The sequence below is a fragment of the Symphodus melops genome (assembly GCF_947650265.1).
Source record: "Symphodus melops genome assembly, chromosome: 9".
Lineage (NCBI taxonomy): Eukaryota > Metazoa > Chordata > Actinopteri > Labriformes > Labridae > Symphodus > Symphodus melops.
Genome location: NC_136699.1, coordinates 8,275,883 through 8,299,734, shown reverse-complemented (window position 1 = coordinate 8,299,734; position 23,852 = coordinate 8,275,883). Strand labels below are relative to the sequence as shown.

The 23,852-nt window shown below is 42.3% G+C and overlaps 1 protein-coding gene across 5 annotated transcripts in view; it reads right to left on the bottom strand.

The window, feature by feature from the left end:
* The window catches only part of LOC306829129 (ecto-NOX disulfide-thiol exchanger 2-like), a 106,016-nt gene that overhangs the window by 16,640 nt on the left and 65,524 nt on the right, over positions 1 to 23,852 (bottom strand). For all 5 annotated transcript variants that reach the window (XM_079352023.1, XM_079352022.1, XM_079352024.1 and 2 more), the window contains 5 exons: positions 20,586 to 20,717; positions 9,745 to 9,909; positions 3,891 to 4,097; positions 2,094 to 2,327; positions 475 to 687 (listed from right to left, as the gene is read on the bottom strand). In XM_079352023.1, the coding sequence (XP_079208149.1) occupies positions 475 to 687; positions 2,094 to 2,327; positions 3,891 to 4,097; positions 9,745 to 9,909; positions 20,586 to 20,717 (951 nt within the window). The remainder of the gene's footprint in view (positions 1 to 474; positions 688 to 2,093; positions 2,328 to 3,890; positions 4,098 to 9,744; positions 9,910 to 20,585; positions 20,718 to 23,852) is intronic.

The following is a 23,852-nucleotide window of genomic DNA, read 5'->3' as shown; positions in this document are numbered from 1 at the left end:
CTAAGAACACTTACCTTTTTGTCTTTCTCCAGAAAAACAACCGGGCATCAAACATCCTCCTCCTTCTCACTCGAAAACATCCATCCAACCATGATGCATGCTTTACATGCTTTGTGTGTTTATACTTACTATGTTTTGCAGAAACAAGATCTTCAGGCACTAAAAGTCTTGACCATGGTCTAAACTTAAGCTGAGAACATTTGGCTACATGTTGCCTTGCTAACTTCTCTTAACTAATGTTGTGTCCTGTCTGTTGATCTGGAAACGTACATTGGACTTCAAACCAAGCACTCTCCTGTTCACATACAAATATATTCTAGAGAGCAACTTTAAACTAGTTACCCACTTTTCCCTCATTGTGAGTGATTCTCGACTTAACTTTGGTCTAAATACAAAAGTCAAAAAACGTAAATACATTTCAAAGTGTATTTCCCATCACAGTCTGTAGTGTGTTAGTGAGACTGTAGGACTCACATTGACCCAGTATGCCGGACAGAGCCGTCTTGAACTTGTCTTTGGCCTCCTCCATCTCCTTCTCGTGCTGACTCTTCTCGCTGGTCAGCCGGCGGATGTGGCCGTTGGACGACTGGATCATCGAATAGAAGTTGTTGGCGTTCCTGCGGTTGACTTCGCCACGTTCCAACCAGGTCAGGAGAACACGCACAGCTTCAGGAAACTTACCGTCCTCTGCCAAGGGTTGTGGGCACAGAGAAAAGAAGAGTCACGTTCCAGGACACTTAAGTCAAGAGGCAATAAATGTCCAAGCAGCCAAAAGGAAAATTAAATCTCAGAATCCATGTGACACAGGGCTGTTCATTTCATCTATCCCAGCTCTCTGCATTTCATATTTAAAACAGTAAAAAGGCAGAAACATGATGTCATTATGTAGGCAGCAACTGAAATCTTCACAGAGCACAAAGACACGTCAGAGACATGGAGAGATAAAGGGGATAAAAACCATTTGGCTCCTGTCAGGAAAAAGACGCAGTGCAGTAACAGAATATAACACTAAGAAAAGGGCTTAACCTCCGTTTTCCTCGGGGTGGAAGATTCAGGGATGAATGAATCTAAATTTGAATAGCCAGGATGTGTTTTTTAACCACAGAGGCCCAAAGTAATCAGAAAAAAAAATCCTAAAATATAATGACATGAAAGTGTTCTTTCTTTAAACACGGGCCAAGAAAGGAAAAGCTGGGAGACTTGAGTCGAGCTGATGGTAGAGAGGCAGAAAGTCACACCAGTTTGTCAATGGGCACCGGTGACCGAGACCAGAAAGGGTAATTTGTCATTAGTGAAACATGTTTATTCAGGCTGTAACTGGAGGAAAGCTGGAAAGAGACGGACAAGAGGAGCCAATGAAAAAAATTTGAAAGTTAAGCAAAAAAGGAAGGAGAGTGCAAAGAGGGAGAGTGGAGAAGAAAGGACGAGATGAGAGAGAGAGAGAGAGAGAGAGAGAGAGAGAGAGATAGAGAGAGAGATAGAGAGATAGAGAGAGAGATAGAGAGAGAGAGAGAGAGAGAGAGAGAGAGAGAGAGAGAGAGAGAGAGAGAGAGAGAGAGAGAGAGAGATAGATAGATAGATAGATAGATAGATAGATAGATAGATAGATAGATAGATAGATAGATAGATAGATAGATAGATAGATAGATAGATAGATAGATAGATAGATAGATAGATAGATAGATAGATAGATAGAGATAGAGAGAGAGAGAGAGAGAGAGAGAGAGAGAGAGAGAGAGAGAGAGAGAGAGAGAGTGAGAGTATTTTTAGGGATGAGCTTTTGTGTAACGTCCCTTGAAAACAAATCCCTGAATTTTTATGAACATCAGAAAAACTGTGTCTTCAGTTTCACCTGCTGCAGTTTAAGACCAATCCCATAATGCTCTATCCTCGGCCACCACAATAGAAGACAAAACTACACATCTACCTTTTACCTACCCTGTCTGTTTGTAGATTGAATATACTTCAATCTGCAAAAACTTTAATACTATGATGAATGTCCTTGGACGGATCAAAATAAATACTTTTCCACAAGTTGGGCTTCTTCTGTGTATGACATATTGTATTTCTTGTAGCTCTCCTCATGATCTTACCTTTGATCTTTTCTCCCAGCTGGCTGCACTCGTGCTCAGAGTAGTGGACGATGGGAGGAGGGGACGGCGGTCGGAGTCGGTCCTCCTCCATCTTTCGTCGGTGCCTCTCCTCTCTGGCGAACATGCGCTGTCGACACTCCCACTCGTAGAGGTCGTCTCTGGCCTGGGCGAAGTCCACGTGGAGACGACCCGAGTCTTTCTTGTCTGTGCTGGAGCCCAAGCGGATACGATAACCTATCGGAGAAATAAAAAGATATGTACAGCAATTTGCAGAAGCTGGAGACATCGGGCTGAAATGAGCTTGTCTAAGACTTTGATTTTAGTCTTTCTCTTTATCCTTGCTGTTAGCTTCTGTAGAATCTAATCTGGAGAATCTGTAGCCGAAGAGCTTTGAGGAGTCCAGAAGGCCAGCATCATCTCATCGATACGCTGGAGAGACTTACAGAGAGCAATTACTTCTCTAGTGGTGCCAACAGACCACAATATATCCCTCATTACCCCCTCTTCTCCTCACTGCTCCCTCTCAGACTCTGTTTTCACTAATGATTGGAATCAGGCCCTTTTTATTATTTAATTGATTTGAAATGATAACAGTGTGTTCAGTTCAAGTGTTGTGGTACACATGTTGAGTGTGTGCTCTGGGCGGTCATAATAATGATGCCCAGTGTGGTTCAATTGGAGACAAACACTCATCACAGTAGGTAACGCTTGTTCCAGTGAAAACAGGAAAAATAAATGAGCATGACTTTGTGGGGTTTCTACTTCAGTCTGCTCTCTCTGCTTCCAGCTTCGACTCCACCATCGTACTTCAATATTTTATTTGAGGATATCTCTCTGTGCTGCGCGGCGTGCGTCATCGGGTGTTATGTTTGTACATGGTGTGGATAAAAAAGTATGTGAGTATGGGGGTGGGGTATTATTTATGGGAAACTACACAGCTCTGTCATCCATCTAATAAACAGGCTTCCACATGTAACAGTAAGAAGAGAAGCTTCCTGACTCACAGCTGAATTCAACACGTCTGACTTCAAGAAGCAGCTTTGAGAAGAACAATTAGAGGAGAAACCCTGAGCTTGTTTCACATGGTGAGTGAAAGTCTGACATCGCTCTTGGTGACTTCAGTGACTCTTATTCATTTCAACAACAGATGAGGAGGGTCCCGTCCTTCTTACAAGGTCACCTGTGTTCACCTTGTCTGAAGTTTCCCAGCAATTTGTCTTCTATCTTTTCCCCTTAATGTAGAATTAAAAAAAACATCAGTCCCATAAATAATTATATCATTCTGTAGGTTTGTGATGCAGCCAACAGTTTCTATCTTTTCAGCCATGTGTGATTGGCATGTTAATCGTCTCCTGACAGTACAATGCCCATCATGAGCCTGAGGCAGGGTGTCTTTGGGAGGAAGCCATGAAACAGACATATTGCAAGTTAACTAAGTTTCATTACAGGACATGTTGTCAGAAGATGGCACATTAATGCAGCATTAAATCCACACCAACACGCCTGAAGTGAAGTAATTTACAGGCAGGCTAATACAATTCTTCTTCATTATGATGTTAGTTATTTTATGTAGTTATGTTTGGAAAAATGTCTCAAATTTGAAAAAGAGAAATCTTGGGGTTTTTTTTGCCCACAGGGGGTGAATGGTTTGATGCATTTATTCTTTAATGCTCTAACTGTGACTCAGGGTGAAAAATAAACTCTTTGTATCATTGATTGAAATGTATCCAAGTATCACTGGAACAGATGCACTGAAATGTCTGTACATTAGAGAGAGTGAGGTGTCTGAGATCTTACCTGACAGAAAGAGAGCCTTGTCCACAGTGAACTCTTCTGCAAATCGGATATGGCAGAAATTTTTCTTGCTTTTTCGTATTGCTGTGATGTCTCCACACTGACCAAAGATCTCCACGATCAGCTGCTCTGTGGCGTTTTCTGGCAGACCGCCGACAAACACCGTCTTACACCCTGGGGGGCGATCTCTCGTGGCTGGAGGCGGAAGGTCTGTTCAAAAGTAGGAACACAACAACTACTGAAAAGATTCAACTGTGCATGAAATGCGTGAAATGCCGTGGTTTGATTAAACCACTGTGGGAAGCAATAATGGCAGACATAAGTGACAGGTTTGATTATCTAACATATCTAAAATAAGTAAATACACTGCAAAGTGAAACTAAGAAGATGTACTAATACAATTCTTCTTCATTGGCTTTATTAATGCCACAATTAACAACGTATGTTATGTTTGGAAAAATGTCTCAAACAAGCAGAATCAGACCAAGTCTTCATGTGTACATCCATCAAATGATTTTCTTTGTTAGATAAATATTCAAATCTGGTGTTGCTGCTGTCACGTGGAAGCTCTCCTGCTCTGCAGAAATCACTTTTTCAAAACATGAGAGTTGACTGATCTTATTATGAGTGTCAAGAGCCGGACCTCCGAACAGTCCCAGCTAAAGGGTGTATGCTGAGGAGGCTGTATGTCAGTTCAATATTCATTATTACTGATACTATCGATACTCTGAAGAACTGATGATGATCTATGTTTGATACCTGAGCTGAAGCATTTCAAGACTGACCAAACAGTTAAGATCATAAACAGGGTGGGAAAAAGTTCTTCTATTGAAGAAAGAAGAGTCCACACACTCATAACTCCTCTAGATGTTCACTACTTGTCTCCCCTTTTTAGACTCCTATGATCCAAAACAAATACAAGTATTTAACTAATGTTACAGTATAATTTGTGCTTGAAGTGACCGCCTCACTCTTCACTGCAACCTTTAAAAGGTCTGCGTGACTTTTTGACTGGTAAAAGAAAAGACAATCAAACAGCTGACTTGTTTCTCAGCATGTTTAAAGCTCTCTTTTGATAGAAGTGACGAAGGAGTTCAGTAATTAAAAAAACCCCAAAAACAAATGAGGAAAAAAATACTTAATGAATGTCACGAAATAAAAATAATACTATCCAAACTCAGATTTTTCTGTCTGTTCGCTCAAAAGTTCTCTGTTGTCAGAACGGCTTACTCTCAAAAACAGATCTTTGAAGAGCTGCAACAAACTTTTCAAAGTCTGAGTCAGCCCTGTCGAGTTCTTTGAACTTTCTCACAAAGAGGCTGCCACTGTATAACCCCCCCTCTCCCCCCTCTGCCTCTAAATGTGCCTGCAAAAGCAAAAATATTGACCGTCGCTTCATTCTTTGACCTCCAGAGCGGGTGGATTAAACAGGTTTGGAGTCGAGATCGCCAGTCAGAAAGAAAAGGTGAGCGCAGAAACAGTCTGCGACAGCAAGAAGGAGCTTTGTTTGGCAGATGCGACAAAGAGTCCCAAATGATGTGACGTCTTCGGTCCATGAGTGGGTGATGCTGGTGAGGACAGAGAGAGATGCTCAGGTGCAGGGCCGCAGAAACATGGCTGACATGTGGTCAATCATGAAAAATAAAGTTTTTGTTCAAAAATTCTTTTGTTCTTTTTAGCTGCAGTTTGCTCATTTGTTTCAGTACAGTTTTCAGGAGGGATTTTTACCCGCCATGCTACTACTTAGCACAAAAGCACTATTTATGCAAAAACACTGTGCACATGAACTATGATCCAACTACTCTTGATTGACTGAATTACAATAAATTACCATAAATACATGAAATAATGTGAAAAATGAAAGTGATTGCATTACTTATGGAAATCAGAGCAGGTGTACCTGAGGCAGAGAGGACAGCAGGACTAACTCTCTGTACAACATGCTGGCGCTGCAGCCACACAGATTTTAAAGAGTACTTTGAAACATGTTCATTATTAATGTGTTATTTTTTTTCTGGATAACTAAAGCCTGAATATTCTCAAACACAGACAGAAAGTAAGTGAAGAGAGCGGAGCGTGGATGAAGGTACAGGGAAGAGTTGCAAATACATGACCAACCAAAAAAAAGCAGTAAATCTGTTCCATCAACACATCAGATTTTTGGATTACAGGTTTACGAGCTCCACGTCAGTATCATCATCAGCATAATGAATTCTCTAATCAACACCAACATCATCCACATCCTTAATATCCTCATCATCTAAATGATCAGCGGCATCAATATCACTGAGTGTGCGAGTCGGGTCTTTACTCTGCAGATCGAATGGAGTAACTCATCCTACTGAAGGACGACAGAGGGGAACAGTCTTCGGGTTTTAGGGTCCTGTTGTGAAAGAAGGAGCAGCTGATGTAGAGCACAGTGGGAGGGAGGGAGGGAGGGAGCGTGGTTCTGGTTGAGAGAGTTCAGGTAAACAAAAGCTGTTTTTTTTCTAAGCGAACGAGCGAGCCACACGGTTTAAGATTCAATTCTTCTCCGTCAATGCCGCGTGTCTTAAATGTCTAATGAATCATGAGCTGACTAATTACTTGGTTCATAAGCTCTCATTCTGACGTCTTAGTTGGATAAATACGGAGGCCTGTGTGCAGCAAACACACAGGCTTATTCTCGGTCTCACAGGAGAGCTGCCTGCGTGGCGACCCGCCGCTGTGCTACTGTAACACAAGTCATCACCATCCATCACCCTGACTCGCTAAAAACCTCTTTATGCTCCACGGGGACGCCACAAGGTAAAGGTTTGAATCTCAAAGGACTATTTTTCAGAAGACAAACTGCATTTGCACACTCGCAAGTAAACATGTTGGTTCCTTCATGTCACACAACCAAGTGATTTATGCTATGGAGAAGCAAACGCCATAGTCAGCATATTCTAATGTAGCACGGCTATAGCCTGTAGCATGTGAGGAGGCACAAGCCTTCAGTGCAGCGGCCGTGGGTTCAAATCCGACCTCAGCCCTTCGCTGCATGTCATTCCCCATTCTCTCCTCCCAACATGGCCTGCCTCTCTTCAGCTGTCCAAACTAATGAAGGCAAAATGACCAAATAAGATCAAAAAGAAAGAGTACAAGAGTTCCACAGCTTGCAGAATTAAGTAATGATTTACCTGGAGCATTAATGTTTCCTCTCACCCTCTACTCAGCTCCATCCTCCAGAGAGGCCGCCTCGCTTTCGTGGAATCATGATACAACCATCCTCAAATATTTCTTGTGATTTTACAGCCCATTTTTACCTTTTCAACTTGACAGAATGGGCTTTTTTTCCTGTCTCAGTAACTGGTATAACCACCAACTCACTCACTTCCAGATATTTCAAAAGACGCTTCAGCTTTGATTTGACAGAACTGAGCAGATGCCTTTAAAAAAAGAAGTGCAATACTTCTTTTCAAAGGGCATAAAACAGCCGTTAAAAGGTATTCTATTCATCCTCTGGATTTGTACTTTCTGCAGCCCCAGGTTACGGAGAGTAAAATGGTTCCTGAATTCATTCCAGATGTCCGTCCTTTCATCCATGTCCTCCAGCTCCTTGAGGGGGTTCCTGAGGCTTTTTTCAGACTTAGAGGGAAGTGTAACTCTGAAAGCATTTTCTAAGTCAGGAGGGTCTCCTGCCAGCTGAACATGCCTTGAATCCCACCACTTAGAGGTGTCCAGGAGGCATCTTGAGGAGATGCTAAATCCTTTATCCAACGCAAAGAGGATGACCTCCAGCAGTCCTCTTGGATGTTTAAAATCCTGACTCCGTCCCAGAGGAAGTCTGGGAAAGGCTTCTTGCAAGCCAGATTCCTATTGTTCGGGTTGACTGATCGGTGGGTGAATTGGTGCAGAAAATAGAGCCGAGAGCAAAGCGTCCTCTCTCGATGTAACTTTATTGTAAAGCTGAAGACAATTTGAAGCCCACTGATAGTCATGGTGCAGTACAACGGTAAATAGACTTGAGCTTGTATAGTGCTTTTCTAGTCTTCTGACAACTCAAAGCGCTTTTACACCGCAGGTCACACCTACCCATTCACAGTGATGGCAAATAACTCATTTCATTCACACACATGTCTCTGACGCGGTTAAGTGTCTTGCCCAAGGACACATCAGATAAGTTGCTCGCAGGAGCTGGGGATCGAACCCTCAACCTTCCGACTAAGAGACGACAACTATACCAACTGAGCTGCCCAATGAAACAGGGATGTGAACAAAGAAAAATGCCCCATTGTAAAGAGATTAAAAGTATTTCCATCATTTTTTATCCCTCGCCCCAACATGACTTCTGAGACTCCCAAAAAGCTGCTCTCACACAACTCTCACAGTTTGTGGACTAATTTGACTTTTAGGAGTATAAACAAGCTAAAGCAATTTTTATCAGATGGTTGCTTTTTTGAAATATCAAGAATTGAGAACTTTCGTGGTGACATTTTAAAAGGTGACAAGCAAAAAGATTCTTAGAAGAGATCGGGATGATCAAAGTGTGAATAGTAACTGTGACAGGAAAAAGGCAGAGCAGGTTAAGAGTGTTATGACAGAGTTTAAAAACTGTTCCATGTATCAGTGAAAATTAAAAACACTTCAGATTGCTGCACATTTCGTCTTAGAGAGGGAGACAGTGAGGTTACATTTTTCAAACCACGTATGCTTCACTGCGCCTCGTACATTCAGACCAACATTCGCGCTAGTGCCACAGAGTGATTGTGACAGGCTCTGAAGTTGGAGGGTAAAATCTTGACAAGCTGATCCCTCACACAGCCTCGGGGTTTATGTGTGCGCAGAGTACTGAGTTCATTTTGCTCAACTGACGCTGGGTTAGAGAGACTTTCTAGGTGAAGTTAAACTTTTAATCAGCTTTTCCCTCTGCACCATATTGTGACAGTGATGGTTTATAAGGAGCCACAGGGCAACAGCACAGCTCTACAGGAAACACTTCTGCACACTTTCGTAGGTGTGCTAAAATAATCACATTTGTCTAACAGAATGTAAAAGTGTGTATTTGTTCTAAAAGGACTGCAAACTCCTGAGTGCTGCTGCGGTGAGGAGCGTTTCTTTTATTCCAGCTTGAAAGTGACATGTGAGACTTGTGTGAAGAAAGTCCCCAGGCAGAAACTTTTCTGCAGCATGAAATCATGGAGGTGAGATCAATCAAAGTGCCCCCCACTAGCTCTCCTCTCACTCTGGATAATTGGATGTTGGAGGTGAGATAAACACAAACAGCGTGTGCAACACACCTACAGTCAGATGACACGATGTGACTCCCTGAATATTTACACTTTGATGTGAAGATTTCAATGTGGACAGAAGGGGATCAGGTCCATAGTTGGCTTTGGTGTTTTTCATCAACAGTTCCCAGTTTTCCTTTTTTTTTTTGTGTAAAGCACAGTTGTTTTTAAAATTGCTATATAAATAAAGTTGTTATAATTATATAACAAGAAGCCATGAATGAAGAAGAAACACTGACCTCTGACATTAGTAGAAGAAGCATCATCTCAAGATTTAAAGGGATAAAAAAATCTGAACTAATCTCACACGTTATCTGCCACGACACCACTGAATTGTCCCCTTTATTCTGCCTTTAATAAAGTGTCCTCACATCAGACTCCATGATGAAGACTCCTCCTCTGGGTGTGGGGGTGCAAAGCCGTCAAATACTGCTGAGAAGCTTCTCCATACACGGGTCATTGTTTAAAGTTCAAATACCAATTTAAGGTGCAAGAAGACGCCTTTTTAAACGTGACTGTTCATTGATGTCAATTCAATGATCATGCATAATGAAGAAATGGGTTTGTAGATATTATTGCAGGATGAGCATGAAGTTTGAACTTACTGGGGTTGGGTGGGAACAGGGTGCAGGTCTTGCAGTGGATGATCTCCTTCACTAGTGGGACCTCCTGAGAGTGGGGAGCTGGAACCATACCGAGGCCGGGCATCAGGGGGTTCAAGGGATTCAGGGGGGGAATTCCAGGCATCATACCAAGGTTAGCATCAAAATCTGGAAACCGTGAGGAAAGAATACACTGCATGAGATCACACAGATAAACCTTCCTAAGACTAAAGTAAGACTTCCACAGTAAAGACTTGCTGAACTTTCGTTATCCGTTTCATCATTTCACCCAGGCTATTTATTTACTGAGTGATTTCACCGTCATCAGAAGTAGTCTACACAAGATACAAAACAGGGTCATTCATGAATAAAACATTTGATAAACAACATGCAGATTTGAAGATGTCTTTAGTGAGCCTGTCTCTGTCACTGCTGCTGTTTGAATCGTGACCTTACAGATAATATACACAGCTGGATTCCACAGTACAGAGCAGCTTTATTTACAACACTGATTGAGGCTGCAGCACTCACATCCACACACACACATGGGCTTTTATGTGCACATGTGTTCCAGGAAGAAGCTTTTTGAAATGGAAATGACGACGCCCTCCAGTGTTTGCCTCAACGTCACCTGCAGAGGATTTGGAGTTGACAATTGTGCCGCAGGGTGTGTGATGTTTATGCACCTGTGTACGTGCTCACTAAAACATAGAGCTCAATAGAGATTATACACACACTGTTAAAGAGCAGACGTGTTACAAAATCAATCTGACAAGCCGGAGGAGTGTTTCACACGAGGAGAGATTTCTGACTGCAGACACAGTGGATGAAATTAGAATCATGAAATGCATGAACAAACAAGTCACATTAAGATGATGAGATTGCTCAACTATAAATCCTTCCATTACAAAAGATGTGCATGTTCAGCTTGTCTCTCTATGTTAACTCCTCAGGTTGCACTTGACAGTACCAATAGGCTAAATGTCACTGAGAGGATGTTCAATGATTTCAGTTACTGTATGTCGACACCTTTTACAAACATAAAGTGTAAGTTAATTAGAAAATTGTTTTCCAAATATCCAAGGAGTGTATTTTTTTTTATCTCCGTACACCAAAGTACTTTTCCAGTTGTCAGCGATGAAATGTTTCAGCTTTACATCATTCATCTCAATAGGGACAGCATTTTTCTCCGTTTCTTCAGTTGAACATTCGGTTGCTAGTGGCAACCATCTCTGTCAGAGACCAAAGGCAGTCTAAGCATGTGCCCGAAACCACAAAACAATATACTGCTTATATTTTAAACAGTAAACTGCCTCTTAACCCGACCGTTGTCGTCGTTAGCAACTTACTAAACTGAAGGTCTGGGACGTACTTCAGGTCTGAGCTCCGGTGGATGAACTAGCATCATGCTAGCACAACCGTCGGTCCATGAATAGAGTTTAACAACAATATATGCATTCATTACTAGAACAGCTACGTAGTCATTATAATATTATTTAACAAGATATAAAACATGTTACAGTATGGTCACTTTTGTTTGTTTTATAGACACAGAGCAGTGTGCTTCTGTATCATACTTATCTATATGGGCATTTCTCACATACACAACAATACACACTATGACTTCAGACTTTAACACGATCTTTAAACAAGTTGAGGCGGCTGGAATATATTAACACCCTGTTAAACATAGCGGAAATGATAGCAATGAGTACAACATAGTAATTGTACATTGGTTTATTGTTTGATACTTTTCCATTGACCGGATTAATATTCTTGCTATTGAAGTTAAACTTGAAATGAAACCTTATTATAATGTGGATTTTATACCTGTGATAAAATATCTACTCTAAAGGCACTGTAACATTCCCCTCCAACAGAGGAAAGCTCAGCAAACATTGTGTGTCTATATTCCATTCAGAATAAATAAATGTATTACATCAAGACAGTGAAGCAGAAAGAATATTTACTCTTCCAAAGCACAATGCGTTTACAGGTAATACCAAATACATTTTCCTGTACGGGATTTCCCCTGAATCTAATGCGAGAGGAAAAATGGATGAGTTGAGCGACACTAAGTGAACGGAAATCCAAAACATTGCACAGCATTAAAGATTCAGGATAGGCCTCGGGAGACAGAGGGTGCAATAAAGAGGCTGAGGGCTGAGAGGAAACAGGTGATGGGAGACGAAGTAGCCTAGTTGCCATGCGAGTGATGTTTCCCTCTGCACATAGGGCGAGGGAAAAGGAGAGAGAAGGAAGATAAGAAAGGAGGGATGTAAAATGGAAAACTGGAAACATTTAAATGCCAAAAACATAGTAAAGAAGATGAATGAAGGAACGAAACAGAGTCCACACATGGACATTAAATCCTTATTATTCATGGAGGAACCCATATATTAAAAATCATACTTAATTGTCTCTTCACTTCTCGAGATTGAAATTGGAAAACATGCTTGTGTGTTCCTATGTTGTATATTGATCCAAAGCAAATGGAGGAAACGATCTGGTGACATCGACTCATCTTGGCTGGTGTAATTTCACTGCAGCATTGCTCGTGTTCCCTTCTGAGCGTGTGTGTTGAGGTTGTGTGTGTATGCGTGTGTCTCTGCGCCTATATATCTATCGTCTTTCATTAAAGAGCCTCAGACCTGCAGCACGCCTGGAGCAGGGCTTGGTGTAATAAAGCAGATTATTTACTTCTCCTAAAGATTTTCCAGCTCCAGCAGACTGCTTGAGGATACGTTTCATCTCTGTCATTCTGTTTAATTCATCGCAGTATGTGCTGAAAGTACACGTATGAATATCAGACTGGCACATCCTTGACGCCCAACCACCGCCATCGGACTGTGACGTCCCCACAGCCGCCGCCGCCGCCCTCACTCAAGAACGACCTGCTTCCAACCTCCACCTCAGCGGCGAGGAACACAAAGGAGGAATCCTTATCTTATCCCATCTCCTCCCTCTGAATTAGAAAGACATTGTCTGCATTGAATACCCAAACGCTGAGGCTCTTTTTATTTGATCATCCTCGGCCTGAACGATGCGATGATCTCAGAACTGAAACTCTGACAGATAACAAATACTAAAATAATGAGGCTATGACTGGACACAGAATATGAGATCTATGAGATCATTTCAGTCAACAAGATGAATGCTAATCTAAGCACAACATGAGATGCAGAGGACAAAAAGGGATTCTTCTTTTTTTCAAAGGGGAGGTTAAAATGAGCAAAACTGATGAAGACAGCGAAACGTGAACCTGAGAGAAGAGCTCAAAGGACAGAGGCAATTCTGATGACTTCATAAATTCTATGGTGAGAACAACAGAACATTTACTGTTCTTTACTTTCTGAACAAACTAAACGAGCAACGAAAACACATTTTCTTGAGCTACTGCATGGCATCAGTCCTTGTGTGAGTTTTTTTTTTAATCAACTCAAATATTAAAAGATTAGAATTGAAAGGCTACAGGAATGTTTTCTGAAAAGCTCAGAATCTTTAGGCACAATGTTGATGTTTTCTGCATCACATCTTTGGCTCCTATAATTCTATTGGAGGATTCATTGGGGAAATTTTCACACAGTGATGTAGTCATGTCAAAACCTGTTCTTGTGTTTCTCTATGTGTTTAGTCCTGGAGAATAACTCTAATTGTAGCTTCATATACGTTTGTTCACTTTAGCTTTATTTATTGACTGGTTTCTTCTGTGACACTTCATAGTCAGACTGACTGAAATCTTAAGTTTAATTCATGGAGGGACTGACTGTTTGTCTGAGCTCCGCTTAGGATCACGTCTCTGAGGCTCGTGCAAAGGGTTCGAGGTGTCGCCGTCCTAAGTGCAGAACTTAACTGTGCACACTATGAAAATGACAATTTCCTGCTCCCTCTGTCGGTTTTGAAAAATGTCCAACAGTTCCATATGACTGAGACGGACTTCTTTTCACAGACTGCAGCCCCATACTATGATCTCTCTGCTGAGGGAGACCATCAAAGCAATCGAATTTTTCCCTGAGCTTTTTTCAGACCTGTTACTAATGAGGAGAGAGTGTGGTTAGAAGCAAGCTCTGCCCAGCATGTTTTTCATTGTGCTCAGAGTTTGGCACTACTAATAAAACTAAGAAAACGCTGCAGGCAACTAATTACAAACTAAATAGGGTGAGCTTCGTCAACCAGCTTACCAAGAAACTACGTCAACGCTCCAAGAAGAGGAAGAGACCATTTTATAAACTCTCCTTGATGGGAACAATACCGTTAAGGTAATGTATAATGAACATTTGAACAGTTTGAACAGGCATTCATCAGCATTGCCTTTATTAATGGTAGATAGAAGAAGAAACCTGCAGCTGAGTCCACCCACACATCTGCCTGATAGGAGGGAGCTGTTTGTGCTTTTCACACATCTGTGCACATGAGTAACACATGAGTTCACCTGAGCTCACACAAAAATGGCATTTAAAGTTATTTCATAACTTCTGTTATCATTGTATGCGATTTCTCCTTCTTCGAGTCCACTTTTGATCTTAAATGATCGATTTCCGAAAGTGCTCTCTTTGAAGTAATTACATCTGGAGCTGACCATTGATCAGAAGATGCAGAGAGAGAAAAAAATATATGAAAAAGAGATTTGAAACTTGAAACTACCACCTCTTAAAATCTTCCACTTCTCTGTTTGAGTAAATGTTCCTTCTAGCAGGGCAGGGTGATGTGTGTGTGTGTGTGTGTGTGTGTGTGTGTGTGTGTGTGTGTGTGTGTGGTGGGGGGTGGGGGGGGGCATGGATGGTTGGTGTAAGGCATGCTGGATAATTTTCTCTGATGAGGCGAGCTAGCAGCACCACCTGGAACCCTCCCAGTGGCTGAAATCTGCCTCTCTCTATCTCTGCCAGGAGTCACACACTTTGCATTTTCATATGAACATCTCAGCCTTGATTCATCCTGCAGGGACATTTTTTCCTTCCTGCACCCTGCAGGAGGGAAATGCAAAATAAACACCTTCCTGTCTATTAAAGTTATCCCATCTTCTTTTTCTATTACATCTAAATAGGAATCTGTTTCTTTAAACGGCCTTGTTTTATTTCTTCATCCGACACCTTTACAGTCAAATCACCATTACACATCTAATGCTTTCAATCCTTCAATCTAATAAAGCTGCCATAGAAAGGAAGAGCTATCCAAAAGTCCCATTACTGCAGCCCTGGAACTTCTGCTCTATTATTTCTCCCCTCAGACACTCTGTATATCCAAAGTAGATCCACTCTGTCCGCCTACACACAGCCAAAACTTTCTGGCATCAAACCAGTGGAACTCCCGAGCAGTCAGCAGAAAGGGACACTGTGTTCAGTCCAAGGATTGGAAAAGGCTCACGGCTAAGGAATGACTGTCAGCTAATATAATTCACCATGTGAATTCAGGTGAGCTAATGTGTCACAATGAGGAGACCCTGATTCATAACTTGAGGGGATCTCCAGTCCTTTCACTTCACATGATGAGCGCTGTTTAGATGGCTGGTTATGAGACATGACACAAAGTTTTCATATATACCAATGTGGGTTTGTATGAGTTTGTTTTTATGCACAGTTTGATTACTTTGGGGAGGGATGAGGATGAGGGGGATGATGCAGAAAAAGCAGACAACTTCATTCAGGGAAGAGTTGTTTGTCCCCACAGTGTGCTAATCTATTCTCCAGGCTGTTTCAGTTTTGGTTTGTGTGATCAGGACTGAAAATGTGCATCCAACATTCATCATGTTAACTGTGCAAACACATAGATGTGAAAAGCTAAATGTTTTTTTATGGAGCTATTATTATGGCAAAACTATTTGAAATATGTACAGAGACCCACAAATGTGTTAAATGATCCTGAGTACTTGATCTGCAAATATACCAACTGCAAAATGTTTACTGATTTAATAAGGGCAGATAAGTTAGCTTTTATTGCTAATACACACAAATCATCACTTACACTGAGACGAGCCTCTCCATTGGACGTCATTTTAAACATGACTTTTGAAACAATCCTGCTGTGCAAGATTCACAAATGCATAGACACCTCTTCAAATGTGTCTGACGATCTGCAAACATAGCTGTAGGGGTTTGTTGCCCTGAGTCAAGCTCACAGGCAAGGCTGCCAGGCTGCATATCGCTCATGCCCTCTTCTCTGGTTTGTTAAAACATCCATGTACGTAGTTTAGAGCATAATAATTGTCATTTTGAGGACACCAGTGATTTACGAATGCCATCTCGTCTGGTGAGTGTGTGTGTGTGTGTGTGTGTGTGTGTGTGTGTGTGTGTGTGTGTGTGTGTGTGTGTGTGTGTGTGTGTGTGAGAGAGAGAATGTGTGTGTGCGTGTGAGTGTGAGTGTTCTAACCATTTCACTGAGTCAAGTGTCTGGTGAGCAGCTTTGGCTCGATATAATAAAAGAGAAAATATATGGCAACATTTCTTCTCCTGCACAAGCTGAAGACGTGTGGGCACTGGGACTCTGTGGAGACAATAAACTATCAAGCTGAGACAAATGGACAATTCTTGTAACAAAACAAACCTTACTGCTTCGTTTCATAAAGCTTCATGGAGAGGTTGTTCAGTGTAGCTAAATGAGAGGAAGGACACGATCAAAGAGAAACAACACTGCTCACACATACACATGTACAGTCTCCCATGTATGACTGGTGTGCATGTTAATAACTATATTGTATTCTGATCTGTATTGATTTGTTGTATTTTATTTCTTAGGCTAACCTTTTTAAAGAAAAAAAACACAAACATCTAAAGTCAGTTTCGCCTTCTGACAGTAAATATTATCCCATGTCCAGTGTGCATTATTGCATTTTGCAGTTCCAATTGGATTACTGCAATAAAATCCCCGAAACTCCAAAAAGAAAAGCATGACAACCCCAGTATCTTTCCAACTGGTTCTGCTTATGTTCTGGGTGTGTTAGAGAACTAATGAAGGGTGTGGAGGCATCCCAAATCCTCCTGGAGAGGCTTTCCTCCGTCTCCGTCAGGATTTTTAAACTCGTTATTTCAATTCTGGCTGTGTTCTTACAGTCCACATAATAAAAAGGGAGAGTGCTTTACGCCTGACTCTTCCAGTCAAACATCTTTCATTTGTTATTGACACTTTGGAACCTATAGCTTTGGAAAGGACTGGGGTCTCACTTCTCTGGCTCTCCCTCTTTATGGTCCTTCTTTGTTTCAGACAGCTGTGTATGAGTCAGAATCTGCTGCAAACCTTGGGCTAAACAAGTCAAGTCCATTTTATATATAAATATTTATTTGCTTGAGAAGGCTTCACAATACATCCAAACGACAACACCCTCTATCCTTCAGCCAAAAGGCCAGAACTCCAAACCAGAAATGACGAGTGTGGGTAAATCCTTCCAGACTATACATTCTGTAGTCAGTCCATTCTGTAGTCAGAAATAGAGAAACAATACTTACAAACTACACTCAGGTGTATGGCCTGAGTCCAATCGTTCCCTCAATCAAACATGCAGGAATAACTTCCTAACACAGCCAGACCATCTATAGAAGTGAAGCTGTCGTCAGACATGGAGCAGACACGTGAGGCTGCAGAGGGGTGAATGCTCTGCTCACAAAGTTTATCCAGCTGTCATTCTGCACTAATCCACTTGACTGGAGGCAGGAAACACATTCACACACAGAGGATGACACAGAGACAAACTATAACATTTAATGACAACAGTCCAGCAGACAGTTTCTTCATGAATGATAGAAACTGATAACATATAACAACAGCTTAAACCTACAGGGAAACATATAACCAGTTATACCCATGTACCAGCAACCTCTTAGATAAGACCATGAGACACGGAGGCTATGGTCCAATCTGTGGCCTCTTTCCTGCATGTCATTCCACACTCACTCTGTCCGGTTTCCTATTCCATCCACTGCCCTGTCGGACGAAGGCTAAAAGCCCTAAAATTAATCTTTAAAGGGTAAAGGGGCAAAGAGAGTGGTGGGTAATTATCTGCTGCTGTCTGGAGGTGCAACAGAAGGCAGACAAAGACGATGTTGGGTCATGATGAAGAATCAATAACTCATCCACCAGCAGGTACGTTAAAGCCACAAGGTGCTCTGAGAACAAGAGCTGCGTGACAGAAACTATTTGACATCAAGTGTGCCTCAAGCTTTGTGCTCTGTGAATTTCTTGGGAAACTTAACTAAAAGAGAAGCAACAAATAAGAACAAAGATGATCTCTTACATAGCTGAATAAGAATAATAACAGCTGAATTTAGAAATATAAGCTGTTAACCTTGAGCGTCTTTGTCCTCATTATGCGCGGCAAACTGAGACAAAGCAGGAAGCAAAAAGAGAGTGCCTCAGTGGATACTCTCCAGGAGTTCAACGACTGAAGTTGTAATGGCCCAGGTGAGGTGAAATATGCACGTTGTAAAGTAGAGGCCTGTGAATAATGTAAAAATACTTTGCTTTGAGAGATTTTAACACAACAGCACATATTGAATGTGCATCATGTTGGAGAGGATCATTTTTTATAGCATTCATATGAACTTCATAGCTAACAGGCCTCACCATCAGTTTTTGTTCTGGTTGAGCCGAGATGATCATTTCCTGTGTGACTCAGAGGCGTCTGAGTGTGTGAAGGAGCTCAGAAAGTAACAGCGTGTGTTCAGTGCAGCTCTCACTCTCAGTTGCTGACTCAGCTGTTTTAAGATTCAAATGAAAGTCTGGGTAATTTAGGCTGGGGGGGGGGGGGAGGCAGGAAAGAGGGGAAGATGAGGGAAAGGTAGGACGCACCAGCTGTTAATCCAGGTGATCTGCTGGAGGAGACACAGCTGTCCTATTAACCCTCCTCTCCTTCCTCTCCATCACTGTCTCCTCCCTCGTCTCCTCTCTATAGCAGCCTCTACAAACGGCTTCCGAGACCTCATGACTTTCCACGACAGAGGCTGATCACTCATGGCAGGAAACGTACTCTGGACAGTTCATGTTTTTGTCTTTTAAGAGTTTTTTGATTGTATTTTATTTCATATTAACTTCGGTCATTTGAGTATCACTTGAATGCAAATAAATGTACTTTATGATCTTGACTTTTAAATTCATGATGAAGAGCTGCTGTGGTCTGACACCATGACTCTGAGGTCAGACACAGCTTTAAAGTGCTTATTCTGTAATGTTTAGTGTTTGTGTTTGTTTTTGAAAGGCTCACAGTGCAATTTGCAGGAGTGCCTCTACAAATGACTCACTGATGGCCAACGGTCCCCGGTTCATGAGATTTACATTTTTCAGGGGTTTCACTTTCGCTGTACAGTGTGAGCACACAGGTGGCGCTTGACAATCGAAGCGTGCAGTGTGCGCACAAAATGAGTGAGCTTCAGCTGTAGATTGTAAAACGCTTCGACCGCTCACACGATCTACAGTGTACGGCCGGCTCACGCCTGGAAGACGTGATGGAACTGAGCCATCATTAACACAAAGGGTTTGACTTGAGTGAATCTCCTGCTATGATGAATCAAAATGTCTCCTCTTTTTCCTCCAATTACACAAACACAGTCCCGAACCAATCAGTGTTTGCACCTGCTTTTATGTACGATTGCAGGCTACAGCTGGCAGAGGGCCTGATTCATTAGAAGAGCTGTTTGACTGACCTTTGTTACCTTTGGACTCAAACAGGTGCAGCTCTTTACTTCACTAATTGCTGCATTCTCCTCTTGTGGGCCACTTCGTCAGGCTCTGCTGTTTTTGTTAATGCTCTATCACTGCTGGCATGGTTTAATGACACACTTAAACTGGAACAGAGACATCATTAATGTCATAAGTTACACCTGCTCTTTCAGGAGAATAACACGTTATAGCATCTGCTGAAGGAACACTTCAACTAAAGTTTAAAACCAGGAAGTAGTCTCCTATGTCTCTCCTGAGCTGTAAGGTTTTAGTTTACTGTATTTGAAACATGACGAGCGTGTGTGTGTGTGTGTGTGTGTGTGTGTGTGTGTGTGTGTCTGAGAGAGAGGAGGAGCACATTTAGAAGCCTGTTCTTTTTAACGGTGTACACGCATGCCCGAGCCTGGCATACTTAAATTCTGAAAGTGCATGTCAGCTCAGAGGAGGGAAATAATTTATAATAGGCTTTAGGTAAAGACTTTCTCCTGAGGAGAGAGGAAAAGACAGAATAACCCTTCAGACAGAGAGCGGAAGGATGCTGTCAGAGATAACAAAGATATCAGAGCAGCCAGCACTCGGTTGCACCAGCTCTGTGTAAGCTCACATAACAGAACATTATTTCTAATTAAGGAAGGAGCATACGTAATGTAAGGCGTAGAACCAGCTGACATAGTTCCAAAGTATGAGCATGTTAAACCCTTAAATCTTACACCTAGCTCCAAGTAGGTGTAGTCCTCCGTTAAAGACATGGTGCATTTGTTTTGAAAGGCGGGATAACTTGGAGGATGAGGAGCAGCAGGGATGATGAGGGTTTTAATGGCTGTTTGTTTGCAGCTGTACGGATAAGGTCCTTCAGAACCATGTATGATTTATTAAACTCTATTTGACTTTGTTTTCTCAAAGCGGAGACAGTTTTGTCTGCCCTGATGATAAAATGCTGTATTGCCTTGTGTAGCTGTTGCAGATTTTACCACATGAGGAAAAACTGTTTAACAGTCTAAAGTGAAAAAAACAAGAACTTCACATTCTCTGACCTACATAAGGCATTAAGCGTATTTAATCAACATAACAATAATTACATTAGAATGCCTTCAAATATGTACAGAAAACCTTATTTCAATAACACAGAATCCCACAGTGCACTGCAACACAAAGTGTGTGCGTCAGGTGTCTGTGTTGAACAGTAGCGATTGTGTTACCTGGCATGAGTGGCTGTCCACTTATTCCCATTGGAGGCATCCCCAGGTTGTTCATGGCTGTAGCCCAGGCGTTAGGGTCAGACAGGGGCATCGTCATCGAGTTGGAGTCCATCGTCATGTTACAGATCCCTTCTGCAGAAAAGAACACAGAGAAGGCCGAGTATTAGACTTGAAGTTAATCACTGAAACGTTCAACAATGGAAGAACATCAATACACAGACCTCTGGACGGATCTCAATGTGCCACACACTGCTGACTGTTCACAGATTATTCTAGACTAAAGGGTCACTTGTCTGTAGCTTGTCTTTAAGCCTGAAGTGAGACTGTTTGGAGCAGCTGTGTGAGAGACAGCTCCCTTTTAAAATGCATCGTCTCTGGCTCCAACTTTATCTCATATAGCGTTTGAGAGCATTTCTTTTGGCAGAGATACAGACTGCTGTTCTGTAACCTCTTAGTCATCATGATTCAGGTCATGCTCAGTGGCACGCTGACGGCTTCTCTACCCTTCTTCTAAAAGCGCTCCTGTAAGTGTGTTTAGTGAGAGAGGAGAGGAGAGGAGAGTCTGCTGTGACCCTGCAGTCCCTCTCACACCACAGTGATTTAAACAAGACTGTCATTGAGACTCTGTTCAGCCTGATGCTGCTGTTTGTTCAGTTTCTGCAACGTGGTTGAAAACAGCCTGGCCTTATGACACTTCACAGGTCAGTGACCTGTTGGCTTAAAAAGCTACAGTGTGAATAAAAAAGCTGTCACATCAGTACGAGTCTGGCTGGATTCATGTACCTACACAAAACTAGATTATCATGGCATGAGGCACAAATCTTGATATTATCAGACATGTGCCGGGCGTTCCACTACCAGACCTGGGAAAACTCTCCAGCAAATCAGGACAACAAATACACACACGTCTTACTCACAGCCGCAGACTCATGCTTTCCTGCCAAATGTTGTGATTCCAAAATAAAAACCCTGAAGTAAAGTCAACATGAACGCATAATAATCCCAGCAGCAGCTCATTCTCAAGCCTGTCGGCGATCTCACAGCTCTAAACGCTCTTTCATTCTCTTCTCGAGTCGACCTCTTTCCCTGTAAAAAGCTGTGACTGCTGCTTGAGCCGGGCTGCTCTCTTCTCTCCTCGTGCCAACACGACTGTTCACGATCAGACACCCTGCACCCTCTTCACACCTCTCTGCAGAGCTCACTGTGGAGGTGCTCTGTGTGCACAACAACCGCTACCAGGCTATTCCTGCTGCTCACACACATCTGGCACAGAGTAATGATGATGTTTGACTCTTTGCCTCCTCTCTAATTTCAGAGCTGCCTGCCGTCACTGCCACAGAGAGGCCTGATAAAACCCTCGGTGTCCGTGTGGCGCTGTGATAATGCTGCTGACTTCACAGCCTCGTTAACTAACACAACCCCATTAACCTTTCCAGGACCAAACATGTCAGAGGGATAGTGGCGAGATGTTTACAGCCGTTTCTAAACATTTAACAGGACACTAACTGCTGTGAGCATGGCACTGACCGACAAGGATAAACCGAGTTCAATAACAGTGAAGCACTGTTGGTTATGTTGCGTGCCTCATTTACAGAAGCTATAGCCCCAGTTGTAGCTGCTGTTGGTTCGAACCCGACCTTGTTCCTTTGCTGCATCATCCTTGAATTCTCTCCCAGCACTTCCCGTCTCTCTTCAGCTGTTCTATCCAGTAAAGACAAAAATATTCCCCCTCATACATTTGTGTGTGGATTTAACCCATGGCGATTAAAGTCATAGTAATACATTTATAAAGCAGAGCTCCACATGAGTGAAAGTCTTTCCTCATCTTAACTCTCCGCAGGCTGTGACCAGCTTTTAGCTCCTCTAAAAGCCCCCCTCAGGAGGCAGATAGAAAATTAGGTCGTTTGCAGACCCATTGGCTGTAAGCTCCAACAGCAGGCGGGGAAGACGCTGGGGGCTATTTAGTGTAAAATGCACATGGTTTCAAGAGCTAACTACAGGTTCATTACAGCTCCTGCAGAGTGAGTACAAGAGGCAGCTCAAAGGATGACAGGCATTAAGACAATAAGGGGAGTAAAGGTCGTTTTTAATAGAGGGATGTGATGCTGAGGAGACAAAATTAAAGAGAGAGAGGTAATGCAGGAAACAAGATGAGATCGGATGATAGTCATTACAATGGAAGCCTGTAATTAGTGTGTAAATATAGCATCAACAGAGAGTGTTCGAGCAGAGCGAGCGGCATGATTTGGTTTCAATGTGTGAACTTTAAGCAAAGAAAAAGTACATCTGTAAATACTGGTGCTGATGTTTCTCATTCTTTGGTTTGAATCACAGTATTGTTGACGAGGTCAGCCATTTTCATCTGCAGGGACGTGTGAACTGTTCACACTTCAGCAGGGAAAGCACACAGTGAGGTAAAAAAGCCTCCGGTGCACAACAGCTCTGTGAGAGCGGCTGCCTCTCTGACCTTCATCTTCTCATGAATGCAGGTCTGTGTGTCTGTCCGTGTGTCTGTGAGCAGGGAGGAAGGTCAAAAGGTCAACTTCAGGGTCATCTGGTACAGAAAAGTCTAATCAGCATGTTAGAGGAGCCTGAGAACATCAAGATAGAATCACACCAGTAAAGAGCTGCTTTAGGGCAATTTGTACGACCCTCCATTTGATACATAAATATATTATACAGTATTTATCATTTACTAACCTGCTGTATAAAAGCATGCAAACACTGTACCAATAAAGAGCCTTTTATCTCTGCTTTATGAGCCTGTTTCTTTCAGGTTTTCTTTGTTGTGACAGTGGACAGAGGAGGAGTGAGGGGGGGGGGGGGGGGGGGTGCAGAGGCCTGTGGGTTGCATATCCTAACTGCTGGCATGACCAGAGCCAAAAGAACCTGTGTACACAAGAACATGCATTCAAAGACCTGGGGCACACATTTCCCTCGGGATCAATGAAGTAAGTATCTATCTATCTATCTATCTATCTATCTATCTATCTATCTATCTATCTATCTATCTATCTTGCCAATCTGATCTAAAAAAATGTTTGGAGGCACACGGTATGAAGACGAGTGAACAACACAGTTCTTCAACCTTCCCCCAAACGGCACGTTTTATTACAGGGGCTAAATATGTCAAACTTATTGACCTGCTTGTTTACTGAATGACTGAAGTTGTTAAAATTTAAAAAGGGATTTATTTATTTTTTTAACAACCACCTGGCAGCGTTTGAGAGACAACCTCAGGCGTTACACTGCAGAGACTTTAAATGA